This window comes from Orcinus orca, chromosome X, assembly GCF_937001465.1.
Source record: "Orcinus orca chromosome X, mOrcOrc1.1, whole genome shotgun sequence".
In the NCBI taxonomy this organism is placed as follows: Eukaryota; Metazoa; Chordata; class Mammalia; order Artiodactyla; family Delphinidae; genus Orcinus; species Orcinus orca.
This window is the reverse complement of record NC_064580.1, coordinates 14,725,689-14,748,320: the sequence shown is the minus strand read 5'-3', so window position 1 is coordinate 14,748,320 and position 22,632 is coordinate 14,725,689. Positions and strand designations below refer to the sequence as shown.

Below are 22,632 nucleotides of genomic sequence, written 5' to 3'. Positions count from 1 at the left end.
TCTGCGAGTGGTAGAACGAACAGAAAGGGGAGGAAAAGGATGATCCTTCCAAATCAGGCTGAACCCACAATTAGCACTGCCATACCGACCCCAAATGATCGATTCACCCCCTGTGTAACTTCCTAGTCTACTTCTGGGCTTAGCAGGTCCTGGGTCTGCTCTGGCTGAAATGGCGCATCTCACACAGGGAGCGTGGGTCTCTCGGGGCCGTCATCACCTGCCCATTCTACAGGACGATAAGCAGTCCCCTCAAAGGCTGGCCGAGGAAACGCTGAGGAACTGAGCGGGTGTGTCTCGGTCATCGTGGACCTGAGCTCCTTTCCAGCCTCTTCTCACCTCTGGAGCACTGACGATCTCCTCCTACGCCAATGAGAGGTTAGACTGTGAGCTCACTAAAGGGTAGTAAGTTATTTCCAGACCCAGCACAGAGCGACGGGAGGGCTTGGCCATGTGACGAATCTAGTGACCCTCGCGGAAGGAGTTTAGGGAAAAAGAATGAGAAGCACCACCTCTACCACACTCCCAGCCCTAGGTCTCTGTCCTCACAGTTCAAAGATTAAACAGGTTGTTTTGACATGGGTTCTCCCAGACCTGATGAGTACAAATGCAAGTTCAAGTGCAAGAAGGCTTCGTGGGAGGCGACCCCAGGAAGCACCCACAGGTAACTGAGAAGTGAGACGGAGAAAAGAAGGCAGTGAATACACAGTGTGTTTTCCAATTAAGTCGCCACTGTGGGCAACTGCAGCTCAGTCCTCTGGGGAACTCTGAGAGATGGTGTAGAACGTGCCTCAGAGCTCTCGCCTCCAAGGCGCAAGGAAGTGAGGCCACTGGTCCACCAATGCCCCGTCCATCATTGATTGAGTACTGCTTCAGAGGCAATGATTCGCTTGCACTTCTGGCTTTCCCTGTGTGCAAGGCCCAGCGCGGTCCATCAGTCAGGAAAAAAAAAAGCCCTAGGCAGAGTCACAGGAGTTGGCAGTTAGCAGCCATCAGAATGAGAGGTGAGGGCTGAAGGAATCTAGCAGGGCGCCAACACAGTCTGCCGTCCAGAAGGAGAAAAGCTAAGATAAAGGTTAGCACAGAGTTCTAGAAAACTCGGAGGCGGGAGGTGGCAGGCAAGGAATCAGATTCCACTTCACAGAGAAGATGACGTGTCCACTGATTATCAAAGAAAGAGCAGAAATGAGCCAGCAAAATGTTCCAGAAGAAAAGAGTAGTATACACATTGGCCCGAAGGATGAGAAAGCCTGGCAAGTTGGGGTACAGCCAGTAGTTCAGTGTGACTGGACTGGGGTGGAATGTGGGGAAGGCAGGGAGGGACACGTCAAGTGGACAGAAGCGTATCGAGAAGGGCCTTGATTTTCATACTGTAATTCCCCTGGATTTGTGCAGCAACGTGTGGGAGAAAAGACTGATGTTTGGGAATAGTTTGTGCACTCAGACCTGGACCCTAATTCTAGGCTCCAGCGCTTTCTAGCTGCTGCTCCCCAGAGCAAGTTGCTAATCCTCAGTAAAGTACGAAAATCACTCTCATAGAGTCGCTGTGAAGATTAAATAAGATGATTCATACAAAATCTTAGCATAGGGCCTGACATAGAGCAGAACTGAATAAATGTTAACTAAAAATAAAATAAATCGACTCGCTAGATGACAAACGTGTTACTGCGGTGAGATGGGCAAACGATGGTCTTTTCAGGACATGGCAGTGGATTAACTGTGCATCCACATGGAAAAAAGGCATCTTGATCCCTACCTCGTACTATTTGCAAACATCAATTCCATGTGAATCATGGATCTAAACGACAGAGGCAAAACAAAAAAAACTTCTAGAACATAAAAGAATATCCTCACGACCATGGGGTCAGTGAAGAATTTACGAACAAACAGAACAGAGCACGAAGACCACTAACCATAAAGAAAAGGCTCCTTAAGTTGGACTACTTAAAAATAAGAACTTCTGCTCACCAAGAGGTAACACTAAGAGAGTAAAAAGGCACACAACAGAGAGATGGTAATGGCAATATCTGTAGCTCACAAATAACTCACATACACAATATATAAAGAACTCCTACAAGAAAAAAACATACAAAGAACCTTACTGGAAAGGGAGTAAAGGTCTCGAACAGGGAATTCACAAAAGAGAATATTCAAGCGGTCAAAAATATATAGGAAAAGGTGTTCAATCTCACAAGCCATCAGCAAAATGCAAATTAAAACCACAATGAGATTTTTATTAGCTACCCACAGAGTAGCTACAGTGGCCATATATACACTACCAAATGTAAGGTAGATAGCGAGTGGGAAGCAGCCGCATAGCACGGGGAGATCAGCTCGGTGCTTTGTGACCGCCTGGAGGGGTGGGATAGGGAGGGTGGGAGGGAGGGAGACGCAAGAGGGAAGAGATACGGGAACATATGTATAACTGATTCACTTTGTTATAAAGCAGAAACTAACACACCACTGTAAAGCAATTATACTCTAATAAAGATGTAAAAAATAAAAATAAAAAAGACCATACCATACTTGTTCTCTCTTCATCCCCTCTTATGTGGCCTTCCTCTCCACCCCTCCACTTACACAGCAGTTAGCAGGGCCACTCATTGCTAAAAACGTACCCAGCTCAATGGCCTTGCCTCAGCGCTCATCTTCCTCTCGGAAGCATTTGACCAAAACGATTCCTCCTCCATTCCTGAGACACCTTCTCCTGGCTTCCATCATACCATGCCCTCCTGATTTCCCTTCTAGCTTGCTCACTGCTCTTCCTCAGTCTTTCTTCTCCTCTACTAAAATTCCCAAGTTGGACTGCCCTAGGCTAAGTCTTGGTCCCCTTTTCTTTACTCTCTACACGGTCCCGAGCTCCAGGGCTTCGCGTATCATCTCTACCCTTACATCTCACATCTACATCTCCAGCCTGGACCTCTCTCTTGAGTTCTGAACTCACACGTCTAATTGTCTAAGACACAAGCAGCTCAAGTTAACATGGCACAAACAGAAAAGCATTGATTCCATCCCCACCCCCAAAGATAAAAGATCCACTCTTCCACGAACCTTACCCATTTCTGGAAATGGACCTTCTATGAGCTGTTTAAGCCAAAAACAACAACAACACTGGGTGTCACCCACAATTAGTATTATTATTTGCTCTTATACCCTGTACCCAAACCAACTGGTAAGTCCCGTCAATTCTATTTCCAAAGTGAATTCAGAATCCAAGCACTGTTCACCGTCACCCTAGTCCCAGCCACGGTCACCACTCACACTGTCTAACTGGTCTACCAGCTCCAGACTTGCCCCCGGAGCGACTTTGCTGAAGTGTGTGTCAGATCATGTCACCCCCGCAAAAACCACTCCAGCCTGTCTCAGGGCAACAGGAAGCAGCTGTCCAAGGATGAAGCAGCATGGAGAATGGTGACTCGGGTGGGAAGGCTATACAGGGGGCATGGAGGCACCCAGACACATTCAAAGGGAGAGAAAAGAGAACTTCGGTCACTTCCAGGCTCCCTCTCCCTTTGAAGCTCCCTGAGACCTTGAGCAATGCTAAAGAGAGATGCATGAGGTAGCAGATGCCACTGGTACTCCACCCACACACAGCCCCTCTTCCCTCCCCAGGCAACCCCTGCAGACATTCCGGTACACACCATAGGCTTTTGGCATCTCTCCACCTGGCCCGGGAGCCTGCTGAGCCCACACCGGGGGCAGGCCCAGGAGCCAGGGAGTTCATACCCCAGGTGCTCTCCATCAGTGAGCGATGGAAGTTGGTGGAGAAATACTGCAGCGTCCTCACTCCTCAGTGGGATACTTCTGAGGTGTGTGCTGGATTGAACCCCAGTTGCCCGCTTCCCCACTCCCTCCCTGTGCTTCCTGGGATCCCCTCTCAAATAAACTCCTTGCACAGAAATCCTTGCCTCCGTCTCTGCACACTGGGAAGCCCAAATTAAGACACATAATACTGTGCTTTTCCTCCCGAAGGTAATGCCTTTTACGACATCAAACAGGAACAATGCCATCCTAAATTTATCTGGACAAGAGGAGAGGTCTGTGCACAAAGTATGGAGACACCGTTTTTGAAAAACGTAAAAATAATAGATTTGAAGTCTATTCCTCGTATTATATGAGCCCCATCTTCATTTATTTATTCATGTATAAATATGCACAAATAGAGTATATGTTCATCAGTCATATGCACACACCAAAAATCCCCTCTCTTCTCCATTCACCATTAGTTCGTACTCCAAACAGTGAAAAGGATTATATTAAATTCTGGGTACATAACTACCCCCTCCTGCCTCTAAAGAAAAAGGGGAGAAGAGAACTCATTCTGCTCCATCGCTGAGTTTCACTTGTGAGAAATCTAATTTAAGGTGCAGTGGGTCACACACACGCACACGCACACGCACACACACACATACGGGAAATGTATGCACCACTCAACAGTCTGCAAAACTTCCCTCCACTTCTTTTGAAGTGAAATCACCACTCACCCTGACCACACTCCCCAGATATCAGCGCTGTTGAAAGTGAAGGGCCGGTCCCTGCTGTGTGGTTTGAGGTAAAAAGGAGGCAGGATTAAAGCGCTCATTTCAAGTCCCAAAAGTAAAATACGACTTGGCCTACGGCAGTCCTAATTCTTTCCAGAACTCATCCCCGGAATTGCCCTTTTAAACAACCAGTCATTAACCCAACTCCGGGTCTTTTATAGCTGCGAAAACCGATCGCGCACATCATTTATTCATTACGCTTATTATTATTGTTATTGCAGAAAAGCAGCGAATTCCCGGGGCGGGGTTCAGAGGGGTTTTTTTTTTGGGGGGGGGGTAGTGCGCGAACGGGGCGGGGGGGTCGGTTAGGAGGCTGTGCGGGTTGCGGGACTGAGGTGCCCGGAAGTCCCCGGGGAAGGATGCCGTGAGGGCGCCCCCGCCCCGCGCGCTCCGCGGCCACCGCCACCGGCGCAGCTGCTGCAGCAACCGGGGAAGCTTCTTATGTAAGTCAGAGCCGCTGACATCACCTTCGCTGCGAGCGTCGCAGCCGCTGGACTAGGCGCCAAAGGACCGGCGTGCTGGCTTACGGCCCCCGCCCACCGTCCGGTTGTTCCTAAATGACTCCAACGCCTCCCGATTTAGCCAACCGTGTGCCAGGGGACTCTCCTGAGCGCCAGGATGACATTTATTGGGAGCCCTGGGATGTCGCAAGAGTGAAGTTAACGGGCAGCAAAGGTGTCCAGGGGTCTTGTACACACGGGTGAATTTGGACGACATTCCACGTTGGGGGAAAGGGAGGGGGGCGGAACCCCTCCGAGAAGATGGCACAGACAGCCATTTAGTAGGAACCCTGTTCTGTTCAGGACAGAAGAGATGCCCAAGGGTCTCATCGATCTCCCCAGGGCCGGGGACACTCCTCCATCCACGCCCCTCCCAGGCCAGAAGGCTGGAGCAGAGCTCTTCGGAGTTTACTCCGGGAGGCGAATGGCGCCGCGCTACGTCGCACACAAACGCAAGGCACAAGTTCGGGGCTTGGTGCAGCACGTGAGGTCACAGTAAGAGGGACAAAAACGCCACGGCGTTGCAGAAGCCCTAAGAGGACACTCACTGCTCCTCGAGCGGCCCAAGCACGCACTGGGGTGGGGGTGGGGGGACTACAGGGCTCCGGGATGGGCTACTGGAAACCACAGAAGTTGCACCAACCTCCCGCCCCGCCGGGGAGGGACCGAGAAATCGAGCCCCAGAGGTGAATGACAGGCCCCCCTGTCTCCTGTGTTCCCATAAATGCTCCCTCTCAGCCCACGGCTGCCTTCGAGTCCCGAGACTGCCCCTTTAACTTTCTCCCCTCCGCGTCTGCGTCCCTGCCCCGAACTCCGGGAGGCCTGGGGTGGGTCTCAGGGGAGGCAAGCGTAAGGTGCAGAGCTGCAGCAGGCGCGGCGCCGGGATTGCGGCGACCGCGGAGGGCGCGAGGGTGCGGCGCCGACGCGGAGCGCCGGGCGGGCGGGAGGACGGCGCGGGTACTCACGCACTGCCTCCTGCTTGGGGTCCAGCGTGCCGAGCACGCGCTGCACGCCACCGAGCTTGCCCTGCAGCGCCCAGACGCGACGGTGAGTGAGCTGGATGTCGCTCTCGAGCTCCTGGAAGAGGCTGCACGCGTGCCGGGCCACGTCCGAGAGCTGCCGGAGGACGCGGGCCAGCGCCGCGTTGCTGACCGCGCACAGGTCCAGCATGAGCAACACGGCCGCGGCCGCCGCCGAGGACGCCTCGCCGGCCGCTGACGCCGCCTCCAAGACCCCTGCCGCGCTCTCCTCGCCCGCCGCGGGCGCCTCTCCGTGCGGCGGCAGCGCCTGGTCGGTTGGCGCGGGCAGCGCGCGGGGCGCGCGGGGAGGATCCTCCGGCCCCGGCGCCACGGCCTCGTCCCGTCGGCCGGGCAGCTGCAGGGGCGGCGGCGGCGGTTCAGCGCTGCCTCTGTTCGCGTCCTCCGCCGGGTCAGGCGCCGGGCGTCGCTGCCGGCACAGCCACTGCGGCTCCACGATCCGCTTGGCGAAAGGCATCCCGCGCAGCCGGGCCGCGACTTTCTGGTCTCCTCAAAGCGCCCCGGGCGAGCGGGGAAACGGGCGCGCCCACCTGGGTGGAGAGGGGTTAGGAGTCGGGCAAAGGCGCGTTCGGGGAGTCCGGATACGCAGGGGGCTCCTCGCTCACCTGGCCTCCTCCTCGTCCCCGCCCTCCCCTTAGCAAATCAGTCCAGCCGCTCCTCCTCCGCGTGCACCGTTCCCTGAGGAGGATGACAAGCGCGGGGCACAGAAATCCCGGGGCGCGCCTTGGCTCTCCTCACTTGCTTCCAACCCGGGTCGGCTGGCTCAGCTCCATCATTCCTGCGCTCGCCGAGCGCCGCCCCGGCCGCTGCCGCCGCCACCGTCTATATAAATGGGCGTGTGTGTGTGTGTGTGTGTGTGTGTGTGTGCGCGCGCGCGCGTGTCTGGGTGGGTGGGTGTGCGCGCGCCTCAGTTTGAAAGTACCCCGGCTCAGGCCTCTCCCCGCGCGCCCCTCGGCCGCTCCGGGGAGCAACTGCGCCCGGGATCTGTCTCCCTCTCTGGGCTGGGAGGAGGTTTCGGAAAGGCGCTTTGAAAACCCGGAGAGAGGAATCCGCCTCCAGCCCAGGCGCAGGAGGCGGCGCGGGGGCGGCGGGGCGGACGCAGGGCAGGGGAGGGGAGGGGAGGGGAGGGGTGGGGGGAGAGGCCCGGGCGAGCGGGGCGCAGCGCCCTGTGCGGCCGCTGGGAGTCACTGGTGGCCTCGCCTCTCCAGGCTTGTTCTGATGCAAAGACACTTCCTCGCATCCGAGGGGTGAGGATTGAGACTGTCAGCGCGGTGAGGGCGGGGAGTCCTCAAGTTGGGGTTGCCGGTGTGGGTGGCGAGCGCAGAGGCAGGAGGGTGGGGTGCTGGAAATGCGGCAGATTTGACGTGTTGGAGCAAGTTGCTTCGCCGAATTCCAGCTCTGAGCAAGTCCTTTGAGTTCTTAGCTGGGAAAACTGGGCTGCCCCTTAGAGTGCCCTGGGCTCTGTGAGCGCTGTGACACAGCTGGGGAGGGTGACGGGGCGTGGGCACAGCTTGGGGTGGCCAGAGAGGGCAGGACGCTATTTATACCCCTTCCCGGGCATCCCTCGGCCGGCCGCTACGCTGGGCCAGGTCTCTATAGAACATCATGAATGAGACCCAAACCACCCGTGAGCAAAACCCCCAGAAAACTGCTTGCAAAACTCATTGACGCGTTCGGTAGGATAAGCCATATTACCTCCCTGTCACCCTACTCTGCTGATCAGACACGGGAATGTGAAAGTTCTCCATCAGAGAGCTGATGGTTCACAGAAGAAAGGAAGATTTTCCCATTTGGTTAACTGAAAGGTGTAAGTTCTAAAAAGGCATGTACACTATTTCGATTGCAGCAGTCGAAGGCTGGATGCTGTCAGCCTAAAACCCAAAAAAGAGTTTGAGAAATGTTAATAAAATGCATGCTTTCATCCCTCCAAAAAGAATACTGTAAAAATATTTTTTGTTTTAAAGCCACAAGCCAGATCTGGGGAATGCAGACTTCATTTCATGTGTCGAAAGAGAACATGGAAAAAATATGTTTTATGGCAACAATAAAGCCCTCCAGACCAGTGGTGGGGCCCGCCACTCGGCACTCTGGACTGGCCCATACTTCAGTCATAAAGGCTTCAATAGACCCCCCTCTCCTATTCTACCTCAATATATAACATTTTTGGCGAGGGAGTGTGCTTGTTCATAAAAGATCCAGGCTGGGGATGTGGGGGTAAAAGGTCATGATGTCTGCAAGGTACACATAAGTGTTTCAGTAGCAACAAGAAGAGTGATGATAATAATGTATCTGGAGACAAAAGAAAATATGACAAAATAGGTAAATACCGAGTCTAGGTAAAGGGCAGATTGGGATTCATCGTACATTTCTTGCAACTTTAAATTTGGGTTTGTTTCCAAATAAAAAGTGGGAAAAAGAATATTTTGGAAAAGGGTCTTTTGGGAGTTGTTTTTTCATCTCACAAATCTAGAGAGCTTAGAGCTGGCTGTTTTCAAATCTAGCTTGACTTTTTTAATATGTTCACAATTCCGAACATGAGTTCTGCTAGGTAGCCAAGCCACGCGCTCCTCCCTAAACACACTGAGGCAGAAAGAACAATGAGGGGTATTTGAAGGCCTCCAGTTAGAGGCCCTTGTGGCAAGTCTGCCCCACTGCTCACTGCCCCTCCCCCGGCACTGCCCTAGTCCCAGCGTCCAGGGGTCCTCTCCACCAGACAGAGGTGATTGAAGGGGAGGATGGAAAAATTCCACGGGAGGGGGAGCCCTCCTCTGGGCCCAGGAGGGGTAGGATTCCACGGGGTAGTTAAGTTCTACAACACGCTAGCTACCTTGCTGTCTGCCCCAAAGTGGCCAGCAGAAACTCAAGTCGACATCTCAAAACGATTCAAAGTACAGTTCAGTAGTGTAAAAAGAGAAACTCTTTGTAATCTCCTGGCCTCCTGGTCATGTGCTAATAAAACCATGTGGGAAAAATAAAAAGCTCTGATTGTGGTTTTTGATCTCCTCCGTTCTCACTGCCCCTGGACCCTCTTTGGTAGTCGGCAGGGACCTCCCCAAGGTCACTTCAGTATTTTATTTTTGATGACTTTGAAGGACAGCTTTCCTTTCAAAGTCACCAAAAATAAAACGAATACTAATTAAAATATGCATTAACACGGTGGGCTGATGTGTTTCTCGGTCCACTGGAAGGTGTGAATAAAGGCACTTTTAGAGAAGTGATCGTTAAACATCCGAGACGCTGCCTAAAAAAACTGTGCGCTAGCCTTGTTGCAAGGGCCGCTTCAGACCACCTGGGGGCCTCACTGTGCCCCTCCCACTTCAAGCTCCACCCTCACCCTACGCCCACAGCTTCAGTTCGGCTGCTACTTTATAGACCCGAAGCATTTAAATCATGTCGTGGTGATGGGGTGCACGAATATTCTTCGTGCTGATGAATTTTCCATACATCCAGGAGCTGTGTCGCTCTTACTCAAATCCCGGATTGCCCCATTTGACTCCGAGTTTTCCCACAAAAAGCTCTGATGAAATCGAGGTTGACATCTGAAGCCAGACTGTTACATCTACTTATGTGTGTGTTGATCTCTGGAGATCACATACCCACCCCCCACACCATGTACACATATTTATCACCATGAGCTTATAGCCAAAAGGGAAAAGAAAGGCAGCATTTAAAAATGACCCCATTGCCTAATTCCGGGCAGTCATTCATGCAGCTCAAAGGCCAGCACAATTCTCCCATAAACTCGAATGTTCGGTCAGTATATACCCTTTGCCATTGTAAAACGAACGAAGTATCCTGTGTCACCACGCCCCACAGTTACACTCCTGCCCGCTGCAGGCCAGCGGGGACAAGGTCTTTGTTGAAGGAAAGGACTGGCATTGAGAAGCCACACAGCCCCTCCGCCCTCAGCCTGGCTAGGCTCCGGCTAGCACAGAACCGTTGTCAAGCAGCCTCTGGAACCTCACAAGCAACAAAGCAGAGATTCCTGAAAGTTCCTTCACCAAAAATGTCTGTTCTGTTTCAAATATTCCAGCATAGACACTGCACCGCCATTATTTATACTTGAAAAATATTTCTTTTGTCCAAGAAATTCCGGGAGACACACGGGCTTGTTAGCATAATCATGTAATTACAGTGGCTGCAGTCTCCCTTTCTTCACCCAATTGCACCTATTCCTCACTGAATCACTTTAATTCACTCCGAAAAGCCCTGCCGCTGAGTAAAAAGCTGTTAAATAAAAAACGTTTTCAGTAATTTTATTGGGCAAAATTATGCGCCTCCCATCCCAACCCAAGTTACCCAAACCATTTCGCAGATAGAGAAATCTATCAAGTTTCCATAAGGAAAAAGCAACAATTTGAAAGTGAATGAATGTAAACCATAAAACGTAACGTGAAAATATCTTGTAATTGGAGGTGACTTACACTTGCTAGAGGCAGAAGCACAGATCTCAGAGTCTGTAGCAAGGGCTGGAGAAGAAAGGAGAGGCTGCCATTCTTGGGAAACTACTGGAGAGTCATACGGTTCACATTCAAGCAGAACACTTTTTGGAGCTCATCATTATCCTATACTCAAACTGTACCCTCGAATAAAGTTAGAGCACAGAAAAACACCTTGAGGGCAAACTAAAAGCTGAAGATGAGAGAGCCGTGAAACATATGGGAAGAAGACATACGCACAACCAACAGAAAGGCTGCAGAAGATGTTACTGGCCCCTCTCTCCTCCACTTCAGTGCTCCCAAGGAGGTTCTCCCCAGTGTTCCGTTAGTTGCTGAGCTCTGAGATTCACCAGCTCCCTCTCTCCTTTAGCTGTGCTGGGTCCCAGGAGGAAGCCGGCAGCCTGTGCTTCTGTGCCATACTGTGGGGGGGAGCATGCTTTCTCCCAGATCTGTGGTTCGCACCGTGAACGTTATGTCCAAAGCCTTCATGGCTTAGTTTTTGAAACTCAAAAGTCCAAGTCCTTCTAGTTCAAGAACCTTAAATTTGGTCTTGTGTACGCGTGTTCCCAGGAACCACCGGGGGAAAAAATTCACTAAATATCAAAATGTGAAGCCACCGTACAAATAAGTTCAGGTACCTGCCTGTTGACAACTATCAAGTGTATAGTTTCCTGGCGGGGAAAAAAGACTATATACCACTACAAAAGGGTTTCCTTTGTTTTAGTTGGTGCTTTGCTTCCTCAAAAAATCCTCATCTAGTCTATTAAGTATGCAGGACAGAGGTTTTTCTCTGCATTTTACTGGCAGGGAAACATGGGGAGAAAAACAATGATGCTATTAAATGGTTTTCCCAAAATGCCAAAGACAGCAAATCCAAAGATTGTTCCAACCAGCCTTTTTATCTTCCCTGCAAAGAACTGTTGATTACTCACATTGTTTCCAATGGGAGAGATTTTGATTTCTTTCTTATCTTCAAAAATCCTAGCCTCACATTTTACAACTGAATATAATTTTAAACATGCCAAATCTGGATCTAGTCAGAACTGCGAATACATCAAAATAACGGACAGAGTTAAAGCAGATGGAGCAAACAACAAGGGAGTTTCATTCACTTATTCGTTCCTCTGGTTATGCAACAAACATTTACCGGAAGCTTTATTTACTGAGTGCAAACATTTATTGGGTGCTCAGGCCTCTGTTTGCTGCCAGGGATATAAAAGGAAAGAAGACACAAACATCGCTTTCAAAGGGTGGAGTCTAGTAGGGTAGATAGACATGTAAACAAACAATGGCAGCGCAATGCCGGCAAAAGCTGTAATAGAGATAGGAATTAAGTGCTGCCCAGAATCCCAGAGCGATTAACACTGTCTGGGGGGAATACAGACTGGAGCAGGGATTCTAAAAGCAACATGGGTTTCAGGGCTGCTTCTTACAGCTTAGAAAGGAAAGACTGAAGCTGAGACCAAGCATCACCACATGGTTAAAAGCAAAACAGGGTGGCCAAAACTGAGACCCTCCAACCAGCTGCAAGAGAAGATGAGCTTTTGACTAGTATCATTAAAGGGCATTTCCAACAAATCTTTTCCAAATCCTGCAAACCAGTTGGTAGCAGAAAGAATGTGGAAATTATGTTGCTTTTTTTTTTTTTTAAGCTGACATGAAATGTTCACTCTTTGGCAGGGCTCCGTTTAGAAAGAGGAAGTGGATTTTTAATATATTTACTATAAAGCAAAGTCTTCGATTGGGTAAAATGAACCACGGTCTCTGGAGCACATGGCGCTAATAAAGTGAAACAGCCATTCCCCAAGGGTTCATAAGCTTCCCGCCTCCCCACTCCCTGCACCTCCTTCTTTTTTTTTTTTTTTTTTAAACTGTTCAGAATTTGCTCTCCAAGCACCCTTCTGTGATGAAAACACCCAGTGCTGCCCTTGACCCACAGGAAGTGCTTTGGACTGTGGTGGTCCTGAAATAAATCAGCTCTTTCTGAGAGGACCCTGAGGGAGTGAAATCTACAACTCACATTATCAGTCTGGGATTGAGTCCTTGGGAACGGCAGAGGCAGCAAACTTCAAACTTTATCAAGATCGTCGTGCTCATTAAGGAAGTGAAATGAAGCCAGATTTGAAGGAAAGCGCTGGAGTAATTACAGAGTTATGAAGATTTAAAAGCTATGTGCCTGGGCACGCAGAGCGCAACGTGTTTCCTTTGGGTTCAGAGACACCGCAATTACAGGGCTTAGGGGTAGCAGAGCACCGAATTAGAACTCCCCATTAGTTTGATTAATCACTGATGTTAAGTGCAGGCCCTGGAAACGGCTATGGCTCAGCCTGATTTGTGTCTCTTCCTCGCCTCCCCCTCCCCATTTTCCCCTCTATTTCCTTTACGAGATCAGGGGGTCAGGGAAGAATACGAACCTCGTATAAATGATAAGAGACTGGGTGCAAGCAAGTTAAAACTTCCTGAAGCTTAATGATTTCCCTACATCGGGGTTGGCTTTGCCAAGACTTGTATAATAGTGTGTTCCTTCTGCCTTCCAGGCTGTTAAATGGTAATGGTACAGCAGTGACATGTTGGTAAATCTAACAAGAAAACCAGAGAAGAAAGTATTTTATGTGGGTGTAGAACAAGTTAACACCCCCATAGGAAGCTCATCGAGATAATAATATATGATATTGCGTCCGACGGGCTATAACAAACAAAGAAAAAACCCCAATATCTAGCCAATTAGCAATGATGGGCGAGAACCCGGCTCTTTGGAAGGAACTGTTAACACCCTTCAGATAAAACTGGCTTATAAACCTACTTGCAGAAATGGTGTCTGGCCTGGCAAAATGCTGCTGCTGGTGTGAGGTAGGTATTTTGGGGTCAGGATACTTGACTTGGTGACTCCACATCAATATAACCAAAAAGTACCGCCAATTTTTTTATGAATGGGGAACACAAAGGCTGAAAAAGGTCACTGCACTAATTCAAACCCAGCACGACCACTCAGAGAAGGAACCCTGTAAAGAAAAATCCACAATTCTTGGCACAAAGGTACTTCACTGGACAGGCCAGTCTTTAAATCGTGCACCAAAACGACCCTTGGTGGGAAAGGTGATTCTGTCGGCGGGAGATTCTGAAATAAAAAATGTCACTGAAATTTACTTCCGTGGCCCTTTTCATATTTGCGCGTGAACTGCAGGGCTCCTGGGATCAAACAGGAGACAACCGACCAGCCGTGCCTCTTAAATTATTTTTCCGGAGGTGTTTTCTTTCTCCACCTCAATTGTAAAGATCCAGGAATAACAGCCCAGTGAACAAAGTAGACATTTTTATTTCTCATCCTGTCTCAGTGGTCTCATAGTGGGTTCAATTGGAATCTGGAAATAATGAAAGCTTCTCCGTGGAGAAACACAAGACCCACCATCAGAAACGGCAGCTCCTAGGAGTCTCCTATAGTAACGGCAACAGCAGCAGAAACATTGCAGCAGTCCGAAGTTCCTCCTTCAAAGTAAAAGAAGAATTTTAAAGGTGATCGTCATCCACACTCACTAGTGTACAGATGGAATGTCAGGCCACCAAGACAAAAATAAAACAGTTGTCCAAGAATTCTGTTGGGGAAAAAAAAGGGGGTAAGCGAGAGTGCCTGGATTATAGGCTCATCTTGATTTGTTTTGAAACATGTTTCAAGTATTTCCTATGGACTTTGGGAAGAACTTCAGCCCTGGTTACTAGGAAAGTCAACATAAAAAGATGGGGAAGGAGCAAAAGAGAAAAAAGGGATTTGAGGTTTTTAAGTTATTTTCCATTTTTATTTGAATTTTGCCTTTATTTGCTCTCGAGAAGGTGTTCATTTTTAACCACTCATAGCCTTGCTCAGTTTTGCTACGGTGACAGACACTGTCATCAGCCTCCCCACTCACCCCTTCTCCTTTTCTAACAGAATCTCAATTTTGTTCCGGGTGGCAATGGCCCCAGCCAACCTCCTACCCATCCTAGACACCCTTGCATTCAGGATTGGCCAGATGATGCAGTCCTGGACAGGCTTCCTTCTTCTTCTTTGGCCCTGGAGAATGGACTCGAGGGTGAGAGAAGGGCTGTCCTGCGACTGTGACATACATGAGGATGAAAGCAAAGGGATAAGGCTCTTGGAATGTAAACGATGGAGCAGAGTGCTGCCCCAGACCCAGCCTCCCCCACTCCAGAGTTCTTGTATTGTGAAAAAAATAACCCTGTATTCGGGTCAGCTACTACACATGGTCAGATGCAGTTCTGACCGACTGGATTACCACTTCCTTACAAAGCATTGCTCTAACATTCAGAATACCAGGGGCTCAGGATCTTCCTCATTCATTCATTCCACAGGTGTCATTCAAGAAACAAATACTGTACCTACTACGTGTCTGTGTCTCTTCTAGGAAACAAGGAATCATCTTTGAATGAAACAAAACAAAGACCTGCCCTCAAGGTGTTTCCCTTCCAGTTAAACAGCATTAAATAATCATTGTCCAATAACAAAAGTTTATGTATTCAAAAGATGGTTCTAGGGCTTCCCTGGTGGCGCAGTGGTTGAGAGTCCACCTGCCGATGCAGAGGACACGGGTTCGTGCCCCGGTCCGGGAAGATCCCACATGCCGCGGAGCGGCTGGGCTCGTGAGCCATGGCCACTGAGCCTGCGCGTCCGGAGCCCGTGCTCCGCAACGGGACAGGCCGCAGCAGTGAGAGGCCCGCGTACCACAAAAAACAAAGAAACAAAGAAACAAACAAAAAAAGATGGTTCTAGTCCAGTTCTAAGATAAAGTACTAGGGATGTAATGTACAACCTGACAAATATAATTAACACTGCTGTATGTTATATAGGAAAGTTAAGAGTACATCCTAAGAGTTCTCATCACAAGAAAAAACCTTTTTTTCTATTTCTTTAATTTTGTGTCTGTATGAGATGATGGATGTTCACTAAACTTATTGTGATAATCATTTCATGATGGATGTCAGTCAAATTATGATGCTGTACACCTTAAACATATACAGTGCTATACGTCAATTATACCTCAATAAAACTGGAAGGAAAGAAGATGACTCTACTGGGTTCATATACTTAAAATAATAAAAAGAAGTGATGTCTGGAGCGGATGATGCTGAGTTCCTTCCAGAATTCCCTCACCTGGCTGGAGCACCCAGCCCCACACTGCCGTGGATGTTGGCTGCAACGCGCTCCAGAGGATTTCCTGTATCTCACCAGAGCTACCGGGGAAGTTACATCCCTCCAGAAGGGCAGCCCATGGCCAATGACTCATTGGTACAGTGTGGAACACACTCTGTGCCAGTATCCACACCCCAGAGCTCTTTGTAGGCTCAGGCTGAGGCTGCCTTGTCCTGAACCCACATCTTTGCTTACCCTGCCAACGCTGCTTCCCTCACACCTCAACTCTGCTCCCTCACTACATCATCTGCACCAAACACTCCCCACCTCAGGCTCTGCTGTTGAGAACCCTACCTAAGACAGGGTCTGCCTCCAGTCTTCTTTAATTGATAAAGAGTATAATGTTTTCATTTCCCCCATTTGAACAAACTGTCTGAAAACTTTCTTGTTTGAATTAAGGTTCATAGATATTAGAGGGGCTGACTTATAACTCAGTTTATTATGATTCAGCTAAATACAGCTAGCCACCATGTTGGTTCTGACCAGTACAACATCCTAATTGTTCTAACAATAGCAAACCATTTAAGTTTCACCTTCAGTTGACCACCAGATAAGAAAAGACGCATAAAGCTTCTTAATGTTGAAAGAGAATTTCATGAGAAGTATAAAAACAAGAAAAGTTATGAAAATTTCCTCTAGACCAGTATTCAACTGATCCAAATCTTATGCACACATCAGGATGTTGCTGGTACCTCAAAAAATAATAAAGTATCATGATGATTATATCCATCTTGCATTTGTATTTATTGGGAATAAATAGTATGCACACTATGATTTGTTATACTCATAAATAATAGCACCAAAACTTTCATATTATGTCTTAGTCTGCTCAGGCTGCCATAACAAAATCCTATAGGTGGGGAGACTTAAACAACAGTAATTTATTTCTCACAGTTCTGGAGGCTGGGAGTCTGAAAGGGTGCCTGCATGGTTGAGTTCTGGTGAGGACCCTTCTCCTAGCTTGTAGGCTGCCTTCTCGCTGTGTCCTCACATGGTGGAGAGAGAGGGCTTTGGTCTCTTTCTCTTCCTATAAGGGCACTAATCCCCTCATGGGGGCTCCACCCTCATGACTTCATGTAAACCTAATCACTTCCCAAAGACCTCACCTCCAATATTATTTTTAAAACCCCCCTGGGACTGCCCTGGCAGTTCACTGGTTAAGACTCCGTGCTTCTAATGCAGGGGTGCAGTTTCGATCCCTGGTAGGGAAACTGAGGTCCCACATGCTGTGTGGTGCAGCCAAAAGTAAAAAAACAAAACAAAAACCCAACAAATATGTCACATATAAAAAGCACAAAATGAAAGAATTATTAAAATCATGTCATGAAAATAGTTTTTGTCTATTTTGATGCCTGAACATTAAATTTTCACTAAACTTTAATATACATTCAGTCTAAAACCACATATGAAACAATATATCAATTTTAAATGAATTTGTTGACATTCTTATATAAGCAACTTAGGGTAAATAAAATTGTGTCACTTGTTAAATAGAAAAATATCAAAATTTATCTTTATAGATTTTGAATAGTGTTAAAATTGCTTTAAAATGAATTTCCTAGTATAACTATTAATTATCTGTTAATCCAAAATTAAACAGTATTTGCTTAAAATCAGATATTTTATCATCCACTATATAAAAAAGATAAAATGATTTTTTTTAACATTTTAAGGGACTGAAAAGATGGCAGGTCACTTTCAAAGGGGTTCAAGTGTCCATAAAATGGAAATGCTGAAATTGTTGCTCTCTGGAGTTGCATATGGTCTGAATAACTATGATTGTCCTGTCATAAGTTGAATTGGCAGCTGTAGCATGCCTGGGGACCTTTATTTATCTGCCATTATATTAGTAGGTAGTAAGGTAACAGTACTTAGGTAATTAAAAACAGGACATTTTCCCACGCTGCCCCATTCTTTTATTGCCCACCTCTAAGCTAACTCCCTCGTTGGTCTCCTACAACTCATGGAGCCTTCCTCTGCCCTAGAACGTGTCTTGTCGTACCGTATTTTTTGAAACAAGAATACTAGACTTACTCAAGGAAAAAAGTACACTGGGATGTGAAATGAACCAAACAATACAAGTCTCTTGACTGGAGAAACCCTGAACTGAGTTTATGGATTCTCCAGCCCTAGAGATATTTTAGAATGTCTCCAAACTCAACATCTTGGTGTTTAAATATTCAAATACCTAGAGGGAAGGAAATGAACTAAATGACCCTTTCAATTCTAAGATTACAAGTTTCCAACCACTGATGCTCAATATTAATCGAAGCCAAGCTCTTGCATGCTGCTTGATTACCTTCCATGTTAAAATACATGAAATGCACATTGTAGACAGTGTCTAGACCACAAGCACAGAGCAATGCGTACAGTGAAGATAACCAGAGAAAACTGTGATCTGGAAGATAAGAAAAGATCCCCAAATCAAGTTTCCATTTGGACCAACTAACTCATCAGCTTTACAACAACTGGTGTGGTTTTTCCCACCAGAAACACAGGATTCCATCTTATTAAAGCTTATTAATAAGCCCATCTTATTAAGCCTTATTAAATCTGTATGACCTTTCTTCCTCCTTAGTCTCTTTCTCCCACGTATGTCAACTGAGTGGCTAAAACCTAGAAGTAACTGACAGGTCTGCCCGTGCACCGCCAGAGCTCTGCAAAATCCCCCCCTGGGCAATTCTTTGTAAATAGAGGTACTGATCTATTTTAAAGATAGTATATTGATTAAATACTATATTGAGTGACAATACCTAACTTAAGTACTTTATATGAGTTCTTTGTATATTAATGTTGACATCTATTTATTATATATGCTGCAAATAGACAAAAGCAAATCCAATTCTGTGCTACTGAAGGGCGGTTTCCTTTCCTCTTTCCTCACATTTTAAGACATCCTATAATGGATTTAAGAAGTTGTCACTGTAAAGAGTTCAAATGGTATGAAGTTAGCCCCCCATGGTTAGGGTAGCATCCAAATGGTAGAGCCTGGGACTCAGAATCTCTTTTAGCACAGCACTCTCTCTCAGGGATTTCAATGACATTCCCCGGGCAAGCTACTCGTCCTTTCTTATCTTGCTTCTCTTTCAAGTCATAATTCCTATCTTTACATGTGGCAGCTCCGAAACCAAGCCTCAACCAAGGGGCTTGGCGATTTGGGGATGAAATGAACCATCCAGTACTGCAGTCTCCAGCACGATGCATTTCTGGGAGAAAATGACTCCTATAGCCTTTTCTCCATCACTGTCTAAAATGGTTTCCTTGGTACACACAACTGGAGGTTTGTCCATTTCAAATGACGCAAAGCAAAGAATCCTCCCTAAACCTCTGGAGTTACTCTTCTGTGGTCTAAGAGACTCATTAGGCAACGGCTTCCCGGTAACCAGTCCCAAATACATTCCCGTTACTTACTTTCTTCCAGTGCCTCCACCCACCTTACAAAACCATTTCTCTGCCTTCAGGGTATACTTCTAAAAATGAACACACGCTGGTTCTTACCACGGTGTGGTCCCAACCCAACACGAGGACGTGCTCCTCTCCTCCCACAGCTGCCGCTATTTCTGCACATCTGAATTCAGTAAGGTTTTCTTACTTTTCTCAATAATTTTCTATTAGATGCAGTATGAGCAATAGGGGGTTACCTTGGGCCTACTTCAAGATTCAATGTGGTTCTCAACCTTGTCTGCACATTGGAATCACCTGGAAAGCTTTAAAAAGGATTGATACCTGGCTTCCTCTCACCAACCCCACCAAGAAGGTCTGGTTTAACTGGTCTAGGGTGCAGCCTGGGCATCAGAATTTTTTTAACTCCCCAGATGGTTCTAATATTCAACCAAGGCTAAGAATCAACTGCCACTACTTAGCTCTGTAGCCTTGAGCAAAAGAAATATTCAGTTAACCAATAGGTATTCCTTGACAGCTTGTTGTGTGTAAGACAGTGCTAGGGACCTTATCTCTCCAGTTTCCAAGATAAGTGAATTGGACTTAACAATTTATTCATTCATTTGGCAAAAAGTATAGAGTGCCTACTACCTCCCAGGCACTGTGCAAGGCATCAGGGGTACAGACTCGATGGACAGACTCCCTGCCCTCGTGGAGCTTACAGTTTAGTTGGGGGAGGCGTGACCATATACAAGTAGTGAAAATTAAATAGCAATGTCAGATAAAGGATGGGAGGATAATGAGAGGGGCTGGCAGCCAACATGGAGGCAGTGGGGAGTGGGGTGGAGAAGGGGGGGATGGGGAGAGGTAGATAGGTTCCAGAAAAAGTCAAGGAGATAACATCTCCAGGACTTGGTGATGGATATGATATAGGGATGAGAGAGAAAAAGGGAAGAAGGCCAATTCCCAGGTGCCAAGACTGAGGGGTCATTCACTGGGGCAGAATGTGAGAAAAGAACCTTAGCCATCCCAGGAGGTTGTGAGGGTCTAGAGCCAAAGCACGTGAAACTGGGGCAATGAAACCAACCCCCATCTCAGACAGCGATCAGGGCAGAGGAGGGACCTTGGCTACGAAATGAAATGGCTCTCACAAGTGGTCATTTCAGTCCCTGGGCTGGGTTTTCATATAGCTAAAGGGGAGTCCACTGAAGACCCTGTTGCCACAGGCCCGGGGGAAAGAGTGGGGGGTGGGGGGAAAGAGAAAGAGAGAGAGAGAGAGAGAGAGAGAGAGAGAGAGAGAGAGAGAGAGAGACAAGAGCCACAGCTACTGCTGGGTAATCTGAAGAGTAAACGCATGTACGTCCCCCGCACCTGGGAGGCAGATCTGGAGGAACAGTGAACAGAACACCACTGGTTGACTGATTCACACGGGGGGAAAAGGTCCCACTGGGGGAAAAGGAATGTATCCTGGCGTGAGAACAGCTCCAGTGGATAAACATTTCCAAAAGGCGAGAGGCAGAGGTAGAAGGAGGGTATTCCACAGAAAGGAGCCGACTTGAGGGCAAGGGAGCAAGCTCAGGAACCGGGGTCTGCCTCCAAGAGGCCCCTCGTGAAAGCTTAAACTCCTCGCGGGTTTCCGAGGTTTCACAGTCTTTCCTTCACATATGGTTTTTCCCCTCTGATGCTCCTCAAACCTTGAGCACAGACTGACAGAGCCGCATAAGGGCGTGGCTGTGCAAGGGAGGAAAGTGAGAGCCGGGCCTTCCAATTACTTCCTAAAGCTCCCAAAGATCCTTGCAGAGGGAACAGCGACTTACCAAGGGGAAGGTCCTCCCGAGCGGCGGACCTCCACCCCAACCGACGTTTGCAGCGCCCCCTGGTGGAGTCTGGAGTAACACACGACGCAGAGAAGTGGAGCGACGCCGGTGGACAGCTTGAGAGGGCGCTGGGATTCAATCCATCCCTTTCCCAAATACGGTGGGGAAGCAACCCTGAAGAGTGAGATGGAAACTTCCATCTGATGTACAGAGGCAAAACACCAGGCACGGTGCCTGGTTCAGAGTTGGCAATCAGCAATTGGCAGCCATGATGGTGATTATGATGATTATGATGATTGAGATTCAGTTGCTATAGATATCCCGTGGCCTTAAATGATCCCAGAATGTTTCACAGAGTAAGAAGTCCCGCAGGCTCAGAACAAGTAGATTGTAACGTGGAGGGTTTAAGGACAGAGTCAATAATCCAGCTCCACATCCATCCTTAGCCTTTCTTCCCAGCAAGTATATGTTGGGCTGCAAGAGAAAAATCAGAGCAACACAGAGCCAAGAGGTGGGGTGGGGATGGAGAGGAGAGGAAGATAGGGCCAGTCAGGGTCCCAACAGGAAACAGATGGCATATTCAAATGAGGGTGATTCGAAGAGGGTTCTTTTACAGAGGGACTAATTACACATTGGCAGCGACCAATGGCAGTGGGTGGGAAAATGCGGGGACTCGGGGCAACAGGCAGCAGAGCTGTTACCACCCCTAGGCCTACAGAGGTGAGGGGAGAGAGGTTTCCAGAAGAAGAGAGTCACGCAGGCTTCCCTGAAAGAAGCAGTGGCCTTAGGTCAAGGGACAGAGTCAGCCCAAAGAGGCAACCGAGCAGAATAAATGTCTGGACCTTATTGTCCTCCCACCTTCTGATCTACTTCCAGAACTCCCCATAATTTAAACCCACCTGGAAGTCTCTGCACAAGGGAACCCTGTTGACATAATCCACGTAGTACCCAGGCCACAGAGCAGGCTGGAGAAGGATGGAGACGCCAAGTAGCAGACATCTGCCCGGGCGATGAGGAATACCTAAGGCTGAAGGCAGGTATCCCCACGGCCGCCCCCCCGCCCCGCCCCCCGCTTTTGGCACGTTCGCCTTATGCCACTTTGCTTTTACAAAAGACCTACATCAATACCTGTTTTCCCTAACCGAAAGAAATCCAGAGAGGATTCTTTTACGAAAAAGGTGAGAATCGAAAACAGCACTCAGCGTTTGTTTTGCAAGCAGCTGTTACAGAGGCAGCGCCCATCCTGAGCAGCGAGAGGCGCCCCGCCAAGCTCCTTCCCGGGAACCGCGCTCAGCATCTCAGCATCCAGCCGCCAGAGCTTTCGCCTGTGTCTGTGAGCACCTGTGCTGTATCTCGATTTATTTTGTGCATCCCTTAGCAAGATGTGTCCTAAGGTAATCGCTTCTTTGCTTTACGCCATTTTTTGCTTATGTAAGTTTTCGTAGAACACTCTACTTTCAGATAGTGGGGAAATCTGTGATGGGTTCTTTTGGGGTGCGTGCGTGCGTGTGTGTGTGTGTGTGTGTGTGTGTGTGTGTGTGTGTGTAAAAAGATAAGACCACAGGCCCAGCAGCAGCAGGATAGGCTGACTATCTCAGAAATGATGATGGGTTTATATTCACCATCAAACCCTCTCTCCGCTCTTGGGGCAAAAGATAAGGCTCATTTTGAAAAGAGCCACACCCAGGGGTAGGAGTAGGAAGAGAAAAGCCTGGCAAAGAAGTCAAGTTCCCCC

General features: G+C 48.2%; 1 protein-coding gene across 1 annotated transcript in view; it reads right to left on the bottom strand.

Moving 5' to 3' along the window:
• NHS (NHS actin remodeling regulator) overlaps window positions 1–7,040 on the bottom strand; it is a 349,404-nt gene extending 342,364 nt beyond the window's left edge. Inside the window, exon 1 of the mRNA XM_004269644.4 lies at window positions 6,004–7,040. Coding sequence (XP_004269692.1) covers window positions 6,004–6,532 — 529 coding nt within the window. The 5' untranslated portion in view covers window positions 6,533–7,040. The remainder of the gene's footprint in view (window positions 1–6,003) is intronic.
• Window positions 7,041–22,632: the final 15,592 nt, after the last annotated feature.